This window comes from Ptychodera flava, chromosome 19 (genome assembly GCF_041260155.1).
Source record: "Ptychodera flava strain L36383 chromosome 19, AS_Pfla_20210202, whole genome shotgun sequence".
Taxonomy (NCBI): Eukaryota; Metazoa; Hemichordata; class Enteropneusta; family Ptychoderidae; genus Ptychodera; species Ptychodera flava.
This window is the reverse complement of record NC_091946.1, coordinates 37,885,747-37,908,505: the sequence shown is the minus strand read 5'-3', so window position 1 is coordinate 37,908,505 and position 22,759 is coordinate 37,885,747. Positions and strand designations below refer to the sequence as shown.

The window sequence follows — 22,759 nt, the reverse complement described above, 5'->3', positions numbered from 1 at the left end:
CTGGCTTATCTCTGTTGCCCCCCCCCCTCCCAGCCCCTCCCAAAGTTCACTTCAATTATTAGATGAAGGGTCCAAAAGAAGTTTTGTCATATATTTTTGATAAAGTACTGATAAATGTCAACTATGCACCAAAATTTTGTTAAAAGTTTCTTTAGATCTGATTATGAGAAAAGTTTTGTCATTTTCACAAAAACAGTAAAATGGTTAATTTCAAGCAAAGCAAGAACGACATACAATATTTCTGCTTGCATTTTTAACTGACTTGATCTTGATTAAAAATCTTGACATTATCAAAACAGATGAACAAAGTTTATTCCTATTGATATCATCACTGAAATTTGCAAAATACAGGGGAAGGAAAACATCATTTTCCTGTTGTGTCTGAAATACTACATTAGGTTGGTACAGATTATTTTTGATGGTATTGTTTCTGGTAAGACTGTGTGCTTACTTGTAAACTCAACACTTTTTTATAATCCATTGTAAAATGTAACATGTAAACTATGCGTGAGTAATCTATGCATCCTGTGATCCAATTGTCATGATGAACCACAGAATGCACAGTAAGTAAATCATGTTAAAAATTGTACATGCACACACTCATACATACATACACAACTCCAGTTTTAGCACCTCTGACCTTTGACCCAAATTGTGATTGGTTACTGTTAACAGTGGAATGTACCATTACCTATGACCAAAAAGGTGGGAGTGGGTTCATTAGGATGGACACACAAACTGGGGTAAACAAGAGACTGCATGCTTACGTGACGATCTAAACAACACAATACTACAGAGAATATCAAACTGGTTGTTCAGAGTCGGTTTTTGGCAGGTCCGTGATGGTCAGTGTCTCACTTGGCTGTAGGTATTCTTCAAAATTGGGAAAAAATTATATTAAACAGCCATGCAAAAAACTTCAGCACATGTATGACTGGATCATATAGAAACCAAAATCAAGTGCCATTTGCAGTGAAATGATGACGACAATGACTTTTTGATGAACTTTGATCTTTGACCTTTGAGCTTTTACATTGGATTAAGGAGTGCTCTTAGCATAGCGGCAATTGATCATCTAGTCTATAGGAACTTAATACAATAACAAAGGCAGTTGCATGAATCACAAATATGAGAAAAACTGTACGATTAAAAAAAAGGACATGAATGTCATGATTTGGGAAGAATTGAAATGAAAAAAAAAATAGGCAAAAAATGCAAACAGCAGACTGTATTTTAATAATTTTGAGATGCAAATGACGATGGAATCTCTACTTCAGCATGGAAAAGACTACAATGTGAATGCATTTAAATAAGAGTACATATGTGTATGACACAAAAGAGTCCAGTCTGAGAACAGGCATCTTTAAGATAAAAAAAAAATTCAAATTACGCAATGTCTTTCTCTACATATTGTTAAATTTCAAAAAAAAATTTGCTACGTGAAGCTTGAAAGTGATGAAGTTGCAACACTGCAATCTAGAGTTGAGCAGTATTTTGTCTTTTTTTTTCTGTCACTCATGTGCTATGAAAGTGTTATGGTGATGAAGTTGATAGAGAAACACAGCATTCATTATCAGAAATGATTTTTTTTGAACTCATAATAAGGTTTGAGTAAAAGAAAACAAAAATCAACACATTTCAAGAGTTAGTGTGTTAGAAAATCTTGCATGTGTGATAGATGTGTCAATATGTGAGTATTGGAAGCAAACTCATTACAAACTGTGCTGTGTTACTTGTCAGTGGGTAGTGAAAATTTTGGTAAGATCAAAATCAAAGGGGCTCTCCATTGAACAAAACGACACGATACTGTTCCATTTTTTCCGGTCAAAATGACACTGATTATCTTAACAGTTGACTTGCACTGGCACATGTCTTGCTTGATTTCTATTTGAAACAATCCCACGTACTCATATTGATCCACCTTGAAAGGTCTTCAATATCGACCAGTTTACTGTCTTGTTCCATCTGTAACTCGTCACGGACAATCAACTGCTGCATGAGTTCTTCATTGAGATCTGTTGGATGGAGATAAACATGGTTTGAAGAAAAACTCAAATGTTGTGTCTTTTGTTCTGCTCAGTTCATGGGATTTTGAGTTGCTATTTGAAAAGTGAATGTACTTGCTCATATGCAAATTTGACTATGTCACTGTTCAATTACTCTGTACAGTGGTATGGGGGGTCACATAATAAAGAAATCAGATAATAACCCTTTTGAGTGCTATAATTTTTCCCATTAAAATTTTAGTACAACATTTTACCAATTTTTATGAATCTTTCTGAAATTTTTGATAATTTTGAACCAAATGGACATCATATTTCATAATTTTGGACCAAATGGACATATTTCATTGGCTACAGTTTTTCATCAAAATTTTGGCAAAAATCTGACAAAAAATTGACTGTTACAAGGGCAACAAAAATTGACTTTGGCGCTCAAAGGGTTAAGTCACATTTTCACAAGAAATGAAAAAAATTGCTGGTGCAATTTCTTTTGAACACCTGACATAAACTAAGATCTAATGTCAAGTATTTACCTGTTAAGAGTAAAACACTGTTGAGAGACAAACTAATGACAGACTGACACATTAGATGTCATTTTTTTTATCATTTGCCATTAAGCTAGGGTGTCAAGTCAAATATACATAATGGCACCAGTGCAAAATCTTTTGGTACTTGAAGGGGTGAAGGTGGGGGAAAAGTTGGAGGGTGAAAGGGGGTGAAGGTGGGGGAAAAGTTGGAGGAAATCATGCTTCATCACCTCTCCTTTCATTTTTCTAAAAAAAAAGTTAGGGAAGAAAGTGACAGCGAAAAGCTGTTGTACTGATGACTTACTTTCAATTTGTGATCGTAGGTCATTGACAATAGTCTTGATTTGGCTGACTGTCATGGTTACCAGAGTTTGTTTACGTAGCATTCGTTTGCCACTTAGTCCCTCTGTGATTTCTGTCAGACCAGCTGCACCAGCCTACAAAATAATGAGAAATTATGATTAAATTGATCACTTATCGAAAGCAATGGTAAATGCAAAAGGGTTACTATGTATGGATAGTGATTATTTCCTAAAATATGGCTATGACCTGATTACAGCACATCTGGTTAATGGTCACGTGATTCCTGTACTTGACCATGATTGGCTGTTGTACACTGAGATGTTTCACAGTATCCGTGGGGACTAATAAACTGGTACTCATTAAACATAATTCTGTCGAATGATTGGCTTTAATAAGATGATCTGTGACATGGTTGGCTGATTCAAATTATCTGTAAACCTGATTGGCTAATTGGAATTTAAATATTCCACTGACTAACCAATTCAGCCACTGGTGATTTCTTTCTCTGTTGCTTTTCTACTTCAATTTGCATCCTGGCCATGGGTCTAGCCTGGGCCAGCGCCAGTCTGGCCTCTTCCTGAAGTCTTGCTTGTTTGACGGCAAAGTCCTCCTCTTCTTCAGGTTCCTTGATTTCAACTTTTGTCTCTTTGCTCGGTGACTGTGTGAAAGAAGACATGAAGACACTCAGATGACAAAGTCTGTTAGTTTGCTGCAAAGATGGACTACAGTGAGATCAATTATTTCTAAGAATTTGAAGAAGAAGTCATATTACGGGGAAAAACTTGAATTTCATGAACTTGACTGTTGGAATTAAAACTGCAAAATCATTCTTGATTTGATTGTTGTACAAATTTATGATTGATACAAGACATTGATCGAACAAAGGGCTGTTGAAGTCAGAATGTACCTCCTTAACTGATTTTAGAAAACATTTGATTTGAAGTTTCAACTTTATGATGTTAAAACATGTTTGAGTCAGTCAGATAAGAGACCCTCAGAATTGATAAGTAACTTTTTCTCATTAAGTAATGATGAATTTTTTATTTATGTGTGTATTTTGCAAGATTTCAAACATCTCTTGGGATAATTTGGTTCCCAAATGAAATTGTCTGCCTGCTATCAACAATTCATTCACTATGTTGTACAGGGAAGCACACTTGTAAGAACTAAAAATAGACAGAGACAGATCGAAACCCATTTCCATGAGATAATCAATTCCAATATATTTGCTCTGCAGTGTGGGCAACAGTGATGGAGCTCCTTTGCTACAGTAAAGGTCAACAGGTTCAAAGGTCAGCCAGATAAAATTCCCACAATTCTTCATTACCTTTGGAGTCACTGCATCATTTTCTTTGTTGTAAGTGACAGGTGATCTAGGACTATCTCCGTCTTCCTCATTCACTTCACTATCACTGAGAGAGTCATTGACAAAGCAGATCTGTAGGTTCATTCCCCCTTGCAGTCTGGTTGACAGTTTGTCCTTTCCCTTGCCATAAATATCGCCCTCTATCTCGTCATCCTCACCAGCCATGGCAAGCTTTCGCAGAATTTCTTCCCTGTTGCTTCTTTGTGACTGTGTGATAGAAACAATATTTATTACTGACAATCAGAAATCTCACAACAGCCTTTCAAACTTACATCCTGACTAATACGTTTACACCCATTTTCATCTAAGTTGTACGCCTGCTAAAAGCTGAAATTCTGGTATAACAAAAATTAAATCTGGTATTTGGGGTTGTAAATAACATTTTATTAGCAGTATCCTAGGGCCAAAATTAGCACCCTCGGTTAGTCAGACATCACTTGAGCTATTTCAATCTTGACTAAAGTGTGTATTATTGTAAACTGTCATTTAATCAACAAAGTCTCGTAGACTCTATTTTCACATAGAATTTCTCTTTGTATTAACTAGGTTTATCAGCTTTTGATAACAGTGATGTTGGAAGTTTTTCAATGTGGCCCATACCTACAACTCAAAGTTCTAATTTATAAGAAAAACATGGGCTGACTCATGGACAATGCAGTAAAAGATTTTCCTCTCCACTATTTATGGCATAGACTTGGTTCAAGTCTGTAATTTGTAAATGTTTGAGTGAGGTGAACACAATGATTTGTATTCTGTTTTCATGTGAAACGCGTGAGTGGGATGCCTGCGATGAGTAGAGTGAACGATATACAGGGAAATTTCTCCTGTGAATCTACATAGACTCAAAGGTAAAGCGTTCAATCGTTAGGAAAACATGGCCTTGGCTGCCAAATTCCAAACAGGTTTGTATGAAATAGGATAGACACAAGAGAAACTATTACAAATGATTTTATTTTTTAGAAATTCATCGAATTGAACCAATTCATGGATTTGGAATGAATTAATAAAAGTTTCACTCCTAGTAGTTATTACCAACAATTTCAATATCATAATATTCACTCCTTGTCAATACAATATTTATCGTAATATTCACTCCTTGAAAAATTTGAAAGTTTTCAATAAAAGTACATTTATATACAAGGTTATCTATCTCTCAATTGAAAGGAGCTGAGGCTTTGATCATCTTTGTTTTCAGTATTCTTGTTCAACTGAAAAATATGTGTAATAGCAGTCACTAAATATATTACTGATTGTCTATTGTTACCGGTGCTATGCTAATGTTGCAGAGAGAACAAAGCTACAAATTGTATCCTGGTGTATTTTGTAATACTGGAGACTGTAGGGCGTGTTACAAAAGACTGAAAACTAAAAAAGTTGAAGTTACTGATCCTTTGTAAGTCTAACTGCTAATTCAATCTGCACGACATGCTGATCCAAAATGGCCCATTAATCATGTCTATTAAAAGAAAAACGTGGGTGTTTTATATGAAGCTGTAGAAAAGTCTTACATTAACATTGTAAACTTTTACGGCAGCTTTGTATTCAAATGACAAATGATTTTCATAAAAAGCCCTTAAACCTTTTTAAATATTTGTTGGCTGTGATTTTCTTCTAATATTACAAAAAGAGACAGATTTTCTTACCTAAAAATCTTAACAGCTCATTAGAATCATTTTCAAACTTGAGCAGTAAATTTATTCTTCACCATAATTTTTTATAATTAAATCTTTTCATTTTCCAATCATGTGAGCTCAAATTATTTATTTGAACAAACATACTTGAACAACTAAGGTTGATTTTTATATGTAGCATAATTAATTCCTGCTCAAATTTTAATGAAAATTGAACTATATGAAATGAATCCCAAAACAGTGATTTTACTATCATATAAAATCATTATTAATAAAATACACAATCATGTGTGGGTGGTAATCGTTTTTTCTTTGATATCCCATCATGCACTTCTATCCTGTTTGACATTAAAAATGTCTGTAAAATTTACATCAGAGTTATGAGCATTCTTTCTTGACTGTTATTTGAACTCCCAAGAATATTTGCATTTTATGAATTCAGTTTTCTTTTGAAATCAAGGACTTGTGGCACTGATATGCTGCAATCCATGTAATACAATGAACACCCAGCAAATCGTATAATCTCAGCCAGTGAATTCTTCTGACATTGTGGAATACAAGTTGATGGATGTAACACGCAACAAGTTGCCATTCTGAAGGAGACTCAGGATGTGCAGTCAAAATGATCTGAAACATCTACAACCATCAAACAAACCATGATCTGAGACATCTACAACCATCTAACAAACCATGATCAGAGACATCTACAACCATCAAACAAACCATGATCAGAGACATCTACAACCATCACACAAACCATGATCAGAGACATCTACAACCATCTAACAAACCATGATCAGACACATCTACAACCATCAAACAAACCATGATCAGACATCTACAACCATCAAACAAACCATGATCAGAGACATCTACAACCATCAAACAAACCATGATCAGAGACATCTACAACCATCAAACAAACCATGATCAGACATCTAAAACCATCAAACAAACCATGATCAGAGACATCTACAACCATCAAACAAACCATGATCAGAGACATCTACAACCATCAAACAAACCATGATCAGAGACATCTACAACCATCAAACAAACCATGATCAGACATCTAAAACCATCTAACAAACCATGATCAGACATCTACAACCATTAAACAAACCATGATCAGACATCTACAACCATCAAACAAACCATGATCAGACATCTACAACCATCAAACAAACCATGATCAGACATCTACAACCATCAAACAAACCATGATCAGAGACATCTACAACCATCAAACAAACCATGATCAGACATCTACAACCATCAAACACACCATGATCAGAGACATCTAAAACCATCAAACAAACCATGATCAGACATCTACAACCATCAAACAAACCATGATCAGACATCTACAACCATCAAACAAACCATGATCAGACATCTACAACCATCAAACAAACCATGATCAGAGACATCTAAAACCATCAAACAAACCATGATCAGAGACATCTACAACCATCAAACAAACCATGATCAGAGACATCTACAACCATCAAACAAACCATGATCAGAGACATCTACAACCATCAAACAAACCATGATCAGAGACATCTACAACCATCAAACAAACCATGATCAGACATCTAAAACCATCTAACAAACCAAAATCAGAGACATCTACAACCATCAAACAAACCATGATCAGAGACATCTACAACCATCAAACAAACCATGATCAGACATCTACAACCATCAAACAAACCATGATCAGACATCTACAACCATCAAACAAACCATGATCAGACATCTACAACCATCAAACAAACCATGATCAGACATCTACAACCATCAAACACACCATGATCAGACATCTACAACCATCTAACAAACCATGATCAGAGACATCTACAACCATCAAACAAACCATGATCAGAGACATCTACAACCATCAAACAAACCATGATCAGAGACATCTACAACCATCAAACAAACCATGATCAGAGACATCTACAACCATCAAACAAACCATGATCAGAGACATCTACAACCATCAAACAAACCATGATCAGAGACATCTACAACCATCAAACAAACCATGATCAGAGACATCTACAACCATCAAACAAATCATGATCAGAGACATCTACAACCATCAAGCAAACCATGATCAGAGACATCTACAACCATCACACAAACTGCAAACAAGCAAATTGACTACCATAATACTACCACTTACACAAAGCTAATGGTTTTCAATCCTACATCCTTTCCATGCAATTACTCATATTTAACTTTCAAAGCAAAAAGACATGAAGTGTTGAGTACACATAACTTCCTACCTCTCTTGCACTCTGCTCCTCTTTGGAAATATTTGCAAGATGTGCCTCCAAAGAAGCCCAGTCCATGACCGGCAGGGTCGTTTCCTCCAAGTTATAAACATCAAATGTCCCTTCAGGGGGAGTAGTTGGCGACTTCTCTTCTGTTTGTTTGTGTGACAAATCAGAACTTTTCTCCTCGCTACATTCTGTCCTGATTTGTTCAGAGTTTCCAGATTTCTCAGTCCTGTCACTGTCATCCATTGTATTATTCTCATGATCTCTCAATTCATCGCTTTCAGTGTTTCCTTTCTCTAAGCTTTCTGTCTCCTCCTTCTCAACAATGTTTTCATTCTCCTCAACTTCGCTCCGTTCCTCCGATTCCGTGGCACTGTCGTACCTGTCCATCCGACTCTGCCTTCCCGACATCTTGTCCTGCGAAGCGCTTGCTCCATCAAACCTCCCGTCTGATTCATATTCACTTTGGATCTCTGTGCTGGCAGCTACTTCTGGATTCACGACATCTATGTTCGCAAACTCTTCAGCCAGACTCAAATTATTAATATTTTTGTTCTTTTTGTCTTCAATTGCCTGCTGCAGACGAGCAAATTCCGCATCGTCAAGTTCAACACTGCTCTCTAAGTCATGCATTGTACTCAAAGCCTGAACATACTCCTCCCTGCTATTAGCTCCTTCTGATTCATCTGCAATAAAAGGTGAATAACAGTTTGTTTGTAAATCTGAAAAATTGAAAAAAAGAGAATCTTACAAAATCTTACCTAAGATCCATTAGAACGGCTGGTTTATGGTATAAACATGAAGACAGATAAGACAACAGACTTTGACAAAGCCAAGCTTAAGAGACAAATTGGGATAAAGAGAATGAGATGCTACATAAATGTGGACGTGTAAATATTTCCCAATATTCACATACTATGGTATAGTCTGTGATGTTATGTGATCTGTAAGCAGTGGCAACAAAGTGTGTGAGAAAGAAATTATACAAATAGTCAGACACAAAGGTGTGGCAGAGACACAAATGGTGGGGTAGGTGTAATGTCCTCATACTGACTAATAGACATTGACAGAGATAGTGGGGTAGGCATAATATCCCCATACTGAGTGACAGACATTGACAGAGATAGTGGGGTAGGCATAATGTCCCCATACTGACACTGACAAAGACAAGCCAATAGAAACAAAGGGTAGATGGATATACTGGTAGCTTCATGAAAGGATAACATTACATCAGCAATGACTAGAGAGATGATATGGCAGAAACACAAAGTGACAAGAAAACAGAATCAATGTATGATACATATATATAGTAGTGATACATGTATATAGTAGTGACAGATACATGTATATAGTAGTGATACATGTATATAGTAGTGATACATGTATATAGTAGTGATACATGTATATAGTAGTGATACATGTATATAGTAGTGATACATGTATATAGTAGTGATACATGTATATAGTAGTAATACATGTACCGGGTATATAGTAGTGATACATGTATATAGTAGTGACAGATACAATGACACAAATGGTAACTGAAAGAGAAACGCATCGGTTGAAAGAAGATATAAAACAGAGCCCATACAGGACAATATATGCCTACAGCCAGTGAAAACATGTACAACATTGTGCAATGGACTGGTAACACCTTCCACTGGTGTTGAGATAGCTGATAACAAAATCTGTTAGTAGAATTTACATGTAGGTGTAACAGTTAACCAACAAAACTAGTTGCACTGAGGATAGGCTGCTATGATTTGAAATGGTCTTGTGGCCGGTTTCTAATAGGAAATAAGGAAATGTACACAGCAAAAAGGAAAGAAGTGATATGAAACTGATTAACTATACATGCATGGTGCATGTGACAGGCTTCCTGGTAATAATAATAGACTTGTCAAAGCCTACATTAATGTGACATCCTGTGGTAGATATTGAAAAGACACGACTTCCAAGGCATGTGCAGTCCATGTCTGTAATTTCAAAGTCACTGAAAATGCAAGGAAAGTTCGGGAGTTTTCAGCACTTTGCCACGAGCATTTTAGGGCATTCCCAAAGAGAGTGTGGAAGGCAAATGAGTGGAATGGTTTTTCCTTGAATTTCCAGGATTATCACACATTTATCAAGGACAGTGTGAGAAAATGTGTAAAATTTCAGGACTTTCTAAAGGTTTAGATATCCTGGTTTTCCTTTATCATATATCTTTCGGCAACTTCACATTATGAACTTAAAGCTCTGTAAAGCTGTAAAACTCTGATGTCTCATAATTTTTTTCCATTTGCAGAATAAACTTTCTTGATCTATTCCCCAAATCATCTTAGAACAGCCAGACTTCATCTTGTCAGCAAAATCTGTATGTGCCAAATGTTTGAAGTGTCATGATTGACAACTAAATTCAAGTCTAGGGTAGGAGTCATTCATCAACAATAGTATTACATAATATTTATAACAGTGTATCGTATGTACCGTACTGTCAAAGCCAATGCTTGGTGTTTTGACAGACTTTAGTCCAGAAAGAAAAAAAATTGTTCCTAAGAATATCTTTTGCAAAGCTAATCAGATGGCAAATGAGTTTATTACTTGAAAAACCTGCAAAATCTTCCAGTAGTTACATTGCTAATGATGACTTGGAGTCTAGATTGAACTGTCCACCCTCATAGCAGCATTACGTATGTAGGTAGTGTTGACACAACAAATTCTGAGAGTTTCCATATGTTCCCGGGAAAAAAACCAAAACTATTAAAATATGCACAAGAAAAATGCCCTAAAAGCACTAAATAATTGATATGAGGAAGTGTATCCTTGGCACAATTTCAAATTTTTTTTCCAAATTGGGCAACAGTAGAAGAGGTGATTCCAATAATCAATTTGATTATTCTTCCAGGCCTTGATGTGAAGAATAAGATAATGTCTTTGTTTTCTACGACTAAAAATGATGAAAATATTATCTAAACATACAGCTTATTGTCCCTTTAAATTCCATCCTATGATCACTATTGGTTTATCCCAATTCCATTGTTTTTAATGGCTAACATGGACCTGTACACAAGGAAACGGGGTTGAAAACATAAAATGGATAAAATTCATGAAAATATCAGGTTCTCGGACTTCATAAAAGTCTTTCATGACAAATCAAGATACACGCTATACTCTAAAGGCAAATCATAGTTAAATATTGAAATTCTTTGATTTTCTACAGTTCATCTAATTACTTTTGGATGTCAATGAATGCTTAATCAAAATAAAATCATACATACTTTTAAAAAATCCAGATCAAGTTATGGTTTTTGGAATTATTAATCTAGAGCACCTCAAACACTAATCAAATATTGAAATAAGCTTTTTGTTATTTTTTCTGTCGCTTATCAAACATTTAACCTGTCTCAAACTTTAGAACTATGACCTACCACAGTGTGCAGTGTGGTGCTTTTCTATTGCACTCAGGATGTGACTTTTCAGATTTGATCCGTAACTGAAACGGTCATGACCTCTTTCTGACATGAATACAAGTCTGCAGAAACACAAAAAATTCTGATCGATATGGTAATGTCTGGACAAAATGGTAAGCAGTTTAGGTTTTCCTGGGATGACGCAGGTAAACAACGTCCAATGCAAAATATCACAGCATGAGTGGGCTTCACTTACCGGTACTTTAAAGAAGGAAATGTCACAGACAGTATACACGTATACAACCCTGTCCCCGACATTACAATCTTATAGATTACTTGGGTTTGTGGTTGGATTTAATATCCCTGCCGGCAAATGGTCTTGAAAAGGTTAATCTCTAAGAGATGGAAACTACATGTTTTGTGCATCATTAATACTAATTTTCTGTACATTGTACATGCAATGACATCATCTTGTACCGAGTCTTTTCTGAATCCCTGAAGCATGTCTAGGCAGTGGGTTGGGATACGACTCAAAACTTGGATGCATTCCACTCATATATTGATGATATTGGAACTAGACAATTTTTTGCTGTATTGAAAATGAAAGAGAGGATGGAGGGAAGGTAAAACATTTTTGTCTTGAATTGTTTGTACAAACTGTTTCTCTTACCCTGCTGACGGTTTCTCTAACAGAAATCATCAATACCTTCTGACTAGTTGCCACAGTTAGCCATCATAATGATGGTAACAGAGTAACAGAACGTACGTTGAACCTTACCCTTTCACCACCATGGTTTGTCCCAAATCCATCGTTTTCTATGGTAAAGTTGGACCTGTATACAGGGAACTGGGGGTGAAGGGTTAAGAAACATCTTTTCTTTCCCTGCCCCATTTACTGCAACAGAAAAGTCATACGAATACCAACAAATCAACACAAACTAAATTTCTGTCTAAATTTTTCTTTCCAAATATTGCTTACCCTCTCGGCTTTTGACGCTGAGCATATCAGAAGAGTTGCTAGCAGAGACTGTGTTTGACTCCTGGGCTGTGCTCTCTGTATCACTCATTTCTGACTGTGAACTTTCGTCCGTCTCCAGGGGACTCTCGTCTTCGTCGTCGTCCTCTTGGTCAGCCTCCTCACATGACAACAGATTATCTCTATTGGCTTTGTTCAGAAGGTAGGCCCGCCAAGCCCTCTGAATTCTGAAATTGAAAGATGGTGGATAAAAAAAACACAAACAAAAATTAATGAGATGCACTGACTTCCAATTTGCATGTGACAACATTTTCTGATTGGTTGATTTTTTTTTCACTTTTATGTCTGATATGCATTTAGAAAAACCAAGCACCATCTCATGGGAGCCATGTGCGCAATCTTGGTAAAGTATGTCCCGTGGCCATTTGAACTTTCACTGTCGCTTAAGTAAAATGATTTCTGACTGTCTATATTAGTCTGGATATCAAAGCCTGAGAAAACAAAGCCACAAAAAATGCCATCATTATCATCACAAGGCACAATGGGGTTCCTATTGTATATAACTAGAAATGGTTGGTGCTCTACTTTGAATTTTTCATCTGATCTTTTGTTGTACATGTTCAACAATACCATTGAAATCAATTGGGTTGAGCTATATAGACCATTTCCTGTGCTGTGAGGTATGTACGACCCCAAATAAATAAGAAATACGAGTGATTCTGAGACTCTCAGTTCATAGAAGAGTCAAAGTGCGATCAAGTTTGCGACTGTAATTGAGACTCGCATTTCGCTCGGGGATGTATATTTGCGAGTGAATTTGAGACCGTGTCTGAGACTCTCATTTAACGTACAGACAGCAAGTGCGACTGTTCTTGCTACTGACATGTGACTGACTCACTTCCGACGTAATGTGGAAGGTCCGTCGTTCGCGTGGCATCGGCACACGCTGGAGAACCTGCCAGCTCAAAAGTTCACCCTTGTTCAGCTCAAAAGACATGACGAATATCGTTTCACAACAGTCTGAACGAACGGACGGGTGGGATCTGATCGAAGCTAAAATGTAACCGAGCTTTTATAGAAAATACTCATCTATTCATTTTTATTTTATAATATACATACTTTCCTAAAACAACATGCAAGTTAACACCTTTTGGCGCATCCAAAGATCAGTTTTGCCAGGGACTGAGTGTTCGGCAAAACACAAACATGAAGGCATTAGTTACGTAGGGTAGTGACTGCGTTTCACAAGTTTTGATCGTTTTCTTGATTTGCAATTGTCTCAGACGTGTCGGAATTGCGGTGATTATTTGAGTTACTTTCCATCAAAGACGAGTGGGTGCGGGATTGCTGGATAATTACAAAGGTCTGTAAGATGTCAATCAAAAAAGGACGCGATACAGGTGTGAATCGGTAAACGTTTGCGATGTAAACATGTTAGATACGGCACAGCATTGTAATTAGATGGAACGACCGCAGTGCAGAACCGCAAGCACAGGCGCTCTGTAGCTTGGTAGTCTGCTAAATAGATCGATTCTCGACTCAATCTATCGATCCCGTAGTCGATATGCCCACGACTGCAACCTAAACACTAATTTAGGTTGCAGTGCGGGCATGTCGACTACGGGATCGATAGATCGAGCCGAAAATCGATCTATTTAGCAGACTACCCAGTTCGAGCGCCTGTGCCCGCTGGTATGTCACTCAAGCCATAGCGCGTTCTTGCGTAGACGCTGTACCTAGAAACGCCGCCATTTCTAATCGTTCTTCACAGAACTGTCATGAAAAGTTCAGATTCAAGTTCTTTTAGATTTTGCTGTCGTGAAAAGTATTATTATTATCGTCTTGCCGTTTTAAAAGAGTTTTGAGGACCTAAACAACATCGTGTGTTGCTCCATTGCCATGGAATCCGATGTCAAGGAAAAGCGGTGACTTTTTCAAGTTGAATGAATTTCCTTTCTGTTTGCATTATTAGTCAATTAATCGAAATATTTTTGTTCACAATTGATTAAACTATAGACAGTGGACTGTCTCGATTCTCCCGTCTATGATTCGATATTCACTGACTCATTCTTTCTCTTCTTTGTCGATCGATGAAAGTAATTTCATCTTCAATACTATGTCCTCATTCTACAGATGATATCCAAATCTATATTGTCATTTATTTCTAACCAACGTACAAAAACTTGGTCCGATCGCCAAAGCACATATCTGACGAGATGTTTTGCGAAACAGTGAATAAATACATTGGATGAACAGCCGTACTCTATGCATTAGAGGATATCCATGTTGCAGCCTCTCCGAAAAAATACCCGGGGATGTTTAGGCAGTAACAAAGGCGATGACTCAGTTAGTTGAATAAAAAAACTTTTCGTACATCATATTTTTATCTAAGCGAACATTTGTCGGTTTGATGAGCGACAGTACGCAGATCGCCCATATAAAACTAGTCAAAACAATTCTGCGACAATGATGGTGCCTCGTCGTGAATGTCCTTGAACCCGTAGCCGCAACCATTGTTTTTTTTAATGTGTTAAGGGGTTGATGATTGGTAGAATTCATGTATCAAAATTTGATGACACACGTGATTGAATCCTGTGATTGTTAGGCAATTGACGGTGTGTAGGGACGGCTACAGCCCACGGACCATGACAGTATCAGCAGTACGAAGTACATTGCATGCTTTCTGAGAATGAACAGCTTGTTTCCATAGCTACCATGCGAAATCCGGCTTTGACCAATGTTCCTGTCCTGTCGGACGATAACTTTCGAGCTGCGTAGCTACTGTTGAGGTTCAGATATCCGAATCAATCGTGTTCGAAAGGCTTATCGATTTACAGAAAATACTAAACTTTTGTTATTAATTAGATGGAACGTTTGCCGACGGGAACGTCATCGAGTCATACTCATTTACATATCACTTCCCAGTTCAGGCGATCTCGCTTTGTGGGTCCATTGACAAGTGAGAAAGTGCTAATTTTGACTGAGGTTAATGGATGACGTACATTTTCTTTGAGCCTCCCGGGCCTTCCATATGAAAAATATGCGCTCAATCAGTGATTGGCTTAAGCTGATACACGTCATTCTCGCACTAACAACGGTTATTGGAATAGTTCAAGAGTTATACACACCTATCCTTTTCATGCCCTCCGAAAGAGTACTAGTATTTAAGCTCATGTACTCCAAAAAGCCACTTTTGGAAAACGACTAGCTGACAGCTGATGACAAAACGCACTCAATGTGATTTCCTTGGTCAGGGTTCTCAAAAATTTTGAAGTAGGCGGAAAATTCAGAAAAGTAGGCGGTTAGCTTCTGTGTGCAACCAGGTTCCCTGGGCGGGCGGGGGGGGGGGGGGGGGGAGACAGTTCTGAGCAATTTCATGCATTCTTATACAGTGTATAAAAGGCTATTCCAACATACACACAGGGGGAGGGTGTAAGGGAGGGGTCCCCTCCCTGTGTGCAAGAAATTTTAAAATTTGAAGACATTTTGGGGTAATTTCATGCATTATTGTACTGTATGAAAGACCATTTCAGCATGAGAGTGTTAAGGATTATTTTTAAATTTGAAGACATTTCTGAGCAATTTCATGCATTCTTATACAGTGTATAAAAGGCTATTCCACATACACACAGGGGGAGGGTGTAAGGGAGGGGTCCCCTCCCTGTGTGCAAGAAATTTTTAAAATTTGAAGACATTTTGGGTAATTTCATGCATTATTGTACTGTATGAAAGACCATTTCAGCATGAGAGTGTTAAGGATTATTTTTAAATTTGAAGACATTTCTGAGCAATTTCATGCATTCTTATACAGTGTATAAAAGGCTATTTCAACATACACACAGGGGGAGGGTTTCAGGGACGGCAAGAAATTTTTAAATTTTGAAGACATTTTGGAGTAAGTTTTTGCATTCTTGTACAGTATTAAAGACCATTTCAGCATACAGAATAATCATTATCATTGCCAATTACATGTTTTCAAGGGATAAAGTTTTAAAAAGTCAGAAAAATTAATTTGATATCACTCGGGCCTGTCAACTGCATTCAGTTAACAAGGATAATAGCAAAATTTCACCAGACTGTTGTGTAGAATTATGTTTAGCTCATGACTTGAACAAACATTTTGAAATACACCATAGAATGGGGCCTAGGGTTTTCACAACCCAGATAACGATCCGCTAGAATCCTGACCAGTCTGGCTGTACAAAGTGTTTTACTGATTTAAATAAACTTGATTGAAGATACAGTAAAATCAAAGAGTTTATTCAATTCAATGAATTATAGTAACACAATTTTCAGTGATTTTAATTCACTGTACTAATTTCATAATAAAACGAATCCGCGAGCTGATTATTGATTTTTTTGCTGATGTTGAATATAATTGAAAAAGAGAGCTAAATTTCAGTGTTCATGTTTGATAAAACCTCAAACTAACGACACTGAACGCCAGCCTGTACTACATGCACCGTGTGTGTACAAAGCACCGGTAGTCAATTGTAACACAGTACACACAACGCGATATCGGTCGACCTGAAATTTGACACTGTGATCGACGTAGCGTTTCAAAAGTACGAAAATTTTGTTTATTAAGATTTGATCTAAACCTCCCAAACCAACAGACAAAGTCAGAAAATCAAAGTTTTCAAGCGTCGACTTTCTCTTCCGCGATGCACACAACCACGGCCCCTCCACAAAACGCGATGTCGATCGATTGAGTTGACATCGTGATCGACCATGGATAGATTGACGTGGCGTTTCGAAAGTATGAAAAATGAGACTCAGTAACTTGTGGTCGCTTTATATTTGATCAAAAACCTACCAAACCCATCAGGCTAGGCCCTACTCTTACGCAGAAAACCAAAGCTCTCAAGCGTCGACTTTCTCTTCCGCGTTTGAGCGAAACAAAAGTCGGCTTCATTCGGAAATGGTCGGCTATTCGCGGGCATAACGTAATTGTATGTTAGTCCAATTTTCGGCTATACCCGATGTGAACGTCGGAATAATTCGGGCTGTGATCGGGCGAGCGAGGTTCACCTCGAGAGCGATTCCCAGTAGTCACGGTGTACAGTACAACACGTTCGCTGATCGCGGTACCACAGTGATAGCAACAAGTTCACCGCGTAAATTGCTAGACTACATATAGCCACATCGGCACTTCTGAAATATTATCTGCGGCTTGCAAGACCACCAAAAAAATCTAATTATTGTATCAAAACCAGAATTTCCGGCCAGAGAGCGAAACAGTGCTGAAAAGTAGCCGGCCAAAATACGAAAGTAGCCGGTCAATTTGGCCGGCATCCGGCTAAAAATGAACACGCTGCTTGGTACTCTTTATACAACTCGAAATATTTTTTGTTAAAGTAAAATGAAAGACGAAAAAAGCTCCGTGAACTGACGATAGATTTCCGAACATCTGATGAGGTGAAATCTACTCAAATTGGCGGATCAATCCACAGTTACGAGTGGAGTGATACGTACCGGCCGCCGCGTACTATGCATATATGCATAGTACGCGGCGGCCGGTACGTATCACTCCACTCGTAACTGTGGATCAATCGGAGCAAAGAGAATATGGTATTTCCCATTTGATCTCCGAAACGTCATCGTGGAGTTTCTCACAGAAATGAAATTTTGTTTGTTTCATCGTTCGTGCTCGATAGCTGTCGACGCGACTGCAGCTGTTCGACGCGACACGAAATTTGCAAATTCGTCCATGTATGAATTCTTCGAACTATTATGGAAATCAACAGCAAAATGAGCAAGTGTTTCAATATGTTTCGAATACAAAGCAAGCTGGACATCATGAAGTCAAAAAGTAATGCGAAATTTCAAATGAATGTGAAACTTCATGAAGGTCAAAGGTAAAAGTACGTCATGACTGGGCGTGACGTTGAAGGTTCGATAAACAGTATGGCATCAACAATAGCCGATACGGCGTGTGCGTATCTGACGTTAGTCCAGTCTTTCTCTATTTTCGCTAGTTTTATGTCTTAGTACCCATTTATCGGTTTTATTCGCCATATTTTATCAATATTCTCAATGTGTTATATAAATACACCAGCTAAATCGATTGTAAGAACTGACTTACCTTTCCGTACGGTCCTCCAGGGACCGTGTCTATACGGTGCGTCATGCAACCGCGTAGTTCGAATATACATGATTGATAAAGAGTATTTGTTTTATTGACCTTTATTTTCCATAATATACAGTAAGATGAGAAATGAAGGGGAAAGAAGCTGAGGTAAGGCATACGTCGATGTCGACACGCCGTACTCCGTGATCATTTTTTTCAAGGACCTGTGCACGGTCCTTCCACAAACCGTGGTCTGGTGTCTCGATTGCTACTTGTTCTAGTCTCAGCGCCAGTCGCACTTGTCAGTGAAAGGTAATTGAGAGTCTCAGGTACAGTCTCAGATCAAGTCGCATTTATTGTTTACTGTAATGAATGAGAGTCTCAGATATAATCGCAAATGAGGTCGCATTTAGTATCTTCTTCAATTTGAGAGTCTCAGATTCAGTCTCACTTCCTGTTTATAAGGGGTCGTAGATACCTGGTGCTGTGGTTGGCTTTTCCAGTGCCTGTCTGGTTGTACTGCTTGCAAGACATATTGTTATACAGGACAAGCAAGACATTGTTCTACAGTGTTGGAGAATGAATTAAAGTCACTCATTTTGGTTAAAGCACACCACAACATGAACATCATCTTAATACAATGATAGACTGGTTACATCAATACATAGCTGACAGCCATATTCAATCTCAGTCTAGTAAGACTGCTACAAATGGGGAGCCTGTGGACAGACTTGATTTCAATCTTATATTTCCAACTTTGATGGGAAATAATAAGTAGCTGAGGATATAACATAACATCAGTGTGTTTTCAATCCAATGTGATGGATGAATCACTGATGTGTGAAAGGTTGTCTTTAACATGAAAACATTTTTAAGTAGCATGATTTGGTACAAACCAATATATAACTTCAAGGAATTCATAGATTCACTGAAAGAGCTCAGAAGTCTAGTGTCTAAGAGAACATGCTGGTGATCATGTGACAATTAAAATATGGTGAATCATGTATACAACACATTTTGAACATCAAAAACTCTTTTTCAGAAGGTAGTCTTGTTCATGCTATCTTTAAAACCTTTTGCTCACAGGGTATAATTACAGTTCACAATCATTAAAGAGATTTTAGTTGAGTATATGTACAATTTTGTATAAAATTGTGCATCAAAGTATCTTCCACTAGTTCCAGTTGATTTGAAAGTTCATCTGTTTAACGACCATTAAGGCAGAATACACCTCAAGACAGACTCTCAAATTTTTACCATACTTTTTTGGTCTACAACCAGTGGGGGCTCATTTTGAAGTTCTTGGAGTCATTAAAGTTTTCATTAGCTCAGTTTTATGAAAATTGAAAATTTAATTTTTCCCCACAGAGTTAACACAGGGATGGCAGCCATCTTGAATTTCAAATGTTGTTAAATGTTATTTGTATTTTTTATGTCAAAATGTGCTCTGTGAGCCCTGATATTTATTCTTGATTTTGCAAGAGAATGGTTTAAATTTTCCTTACGAAATGTTTGAGCAAAAGTTTAAGTGATTATACTTTCAGGCATCTACTACCTTAATATTCTGAATATGGATGTTTATTTTGAAATGGACAAATTACAGGAACACATGTAATTGGCAAGTTTCTCATATCTTTTCATATTCATTTATAATATTTCTCATATTCATTGGGTCAAATGAGACTTTCAACAAAATTCAACGTAATCACAAAAGAACTACCAGTTCTCTTCCCTTTTGTTAGTTTGCTTGTTGCCTTTTAGAGTTTTTGATTTACTTGCACAGAAGGGAGGGGACTTGCATCAAATATTGGACACAAAAATTGTGTTCTGTACAACCTGGATATAAAGGTAAAGAACTTTGAAAAGGCATCTGATGAGCTGGTGAAAAACAGCCAGAGAGGACCAGAGGGGACATTCTCAGTTGTACAGGGAAAGTCATTGAAGACAAGACATAGAGAGTAGACGGAAGGATACTTACGTGATGACTTTTGTGATATAATATCTAGATCTATTCCTTCTAATGCTAGTGTTATCATCAAATTCAACTTCTAACTTGTGACTGAAAAAAGAAAAGAAGAGGTTAGGTTAAAATAGTAAAGTGAAGCGTAGATTCTTTGTTTATCAGTTTTCACTGCCATCGTGGTCTCATGTTATTATCATGGATGGTGAAGTAACACAAACTCTACTTGATATCAATGCCATACAACAGTTTTTTTCTCAAAGTCAGAAAGATCTGACAAATGACAGAAAATAGTAATCTGCACAGTAAACTTCCTGAAATATCTTTAATTCTGAAATAAGCAAATTCTGAATTCACCTGTTCACTGAGATTTGAAATTGCTAATTCTCCTAAATATTACAATTTACATTCAAGAGAAGTCGATTTTGAAATCATAAAGTATTCACTTATGCTTGGACATACGTGATCAATTACATTGCCAATCTTTAATCCATGGCACGATATACAGAGTCAGGTAGTTTGCTGTTATTTCTTGTAACTAGCTGATTGACAAACACATCACACAACTGCATGGTCAATTGTGCCTCAGAGTGCGACAGTGACGCTATAAAGCTGTCTAGACACATTTTTTATTTCTTCGTACTTTCCAGATGTGAGACAGAGTCTCTTGAGTTTTGATGCTAAAAGCTTGAAGTCAATTTTTATTTTCCCAAATGCTGGTGATGATTTGGCTTGCTAAATATGCAAAATGACATTGAATGTAACTTTTTTCATACATCAATAATTTAATATATCATGGTTTTAAAATAAAACTCAATATTACAAGAATGTTTTTTATTCAGCATGGAGTTAATACTTTTGAGAATTAAAATAGTTTCCAAACTATTTCATCTGCCTTCGGTGAATTTCTTTACATTTTTTTTTTTTGTAAAGAATTCTTTCACACAGTGTCTTGAAATGATGTCACTTGTAAGCTGGTAGAATATTAAGTTGGCAAGGCAACAAAAATACCAAAGAGTGCCAGCCTGTATCATTGACACATTGAAAATACATCTATGAGGTTACATTTGCCCCGCAATGAACAAATAAAAAAAACAGGAATAAACACTTGAATGCATTGATAAGTATGTTATAGACAGTTGACCTTTGTCAAAACCAATTTCTGATGACATGGCTATTTATTTGTAAGTCTCTGGCATTTGTGAGCAGAGTGGCAGTGCATTGCATCATAGGTTTTGTGAGTCATTTGCACAAATCTCTGACATCTTTACACAGATTATCTGGGATTTGCTCAATGGCACATCTGTACATTTTTCATGACATTGATAATTTATGCCCACTGCAGTTGACGTAAATTTTTTGAAGACAAGCTGCTGGGTAGCTGTTGCTATGGTGACATCTTTGAGATGAAAATTTTGAAAAGACAAAAACACTGACCCCTGGCCCAGTTCTATCACACATAGATCAAATTAACACACTTTTTTAAGTGACAGTATGTCTTTTATGATCAATAGTAAGGTTTGACAAAACAGAACAACTGGTGAAAATGTCAGCAATGTTTGAGAAACGTGGCATACATAGCTTGAGTTGAAACGTGACCACTGATGTGGAAACCACAAACTGACTTTTTAACATCTATTCACAAGGTCTGCTTCATGCTGAATTAGCAGTATCACAAAGAGAAGAATGCCCGGTTACTTTTTCGCCGCTGATGACCCTTGGTCCTTCCATGACCCTTGCTTCTCAGCTATTACAACCAGCAATTCTATACTACAGATATGTATGTGAGAGAATTCAGCTAGTGATTACAACATAGCTCGGATATTCACATAACGGAAGCCCTGTTCTAAATATTGCCAGACAGTCTGTACATCCCATGAATTTTAACGACATGCACCACTGTGATAGCAAGATTCCTTTCAGGTTTGCAGTGATAGGGTGGCAAATGTCTGCAGAAGCCAAAAAATTGGCAAATTCCAATCAAAAACACATACAGAAGCCAGACATGGAATGTGTCATGTAGTTTATACTTGGCTGCTGTGCACAGTTAACATTGACATTGGGATAGCACTGCTTCCGAGTAACTTTAATTAATGCAGTTTTGATAAAAGAAATGAATCTCTGATTTGTTACAGAGGGATATTTCTATCTAATTCAAACTTTGCAACCCTTTGTTTTCCATTGAACTTTATATCAGTTGAAACAATTTGTTTTCCTTATAATCTCCTTAGAAACATGCCTCT

At 37.2% G+C, this 22,759-nt stretch overlaps 1 protein-coding gene across 5 annotated transcripts in view; it reads right to left on the bottom strand.

The window, feature by feature from the left end:
* Positions 1–22,759, bottom strand: part of LOC139119454 (IQCJ-SCHIP1 readthrough transcript protein-like) — a 157,992-nt gene that overhangs the window by 7,721 nt on the left and 127,512 nt on the right. For 3 of the 5 annotated variants that reach the window (XM_070683270.1, XM_070683271.1, XM_070683274.1), the window contains 7 exons: positions 20,535–20,615; positions 12,490–12,713; positions 8,125–8,804; positions 4,161–4,406; positions 3,312–3,491; positions 2,835–2,967; positions 1,908–2,015 (listed from right to left, as the gene is read on the bottom strand). In XM_070683270.1, the coding sequence (XP_070539371.1) occupies positions 1,908–2,015; positions 2,835–2,967; positions 3,312–3,491; positions 4,161–4,406; positions 8,125–8,804; positions 12,490–12,713; positions 20,535–20,615 (1,652 nt within the window). Of the gene's footprint in view, positions 1–767; positions 874–1,907; positions 2,016–2,834; positions 2,968–3,311; positions 3,492–4,160; positions 4,407–8,124; positions 8,805–12,489; positions 12,714–20,534; positions 20,616–22,759 lie in introns of all 5 variants that reach the window. The other 2 variants (XM_070683272.1, XM_070683273.1) reach the window with 2 other exon arrangements.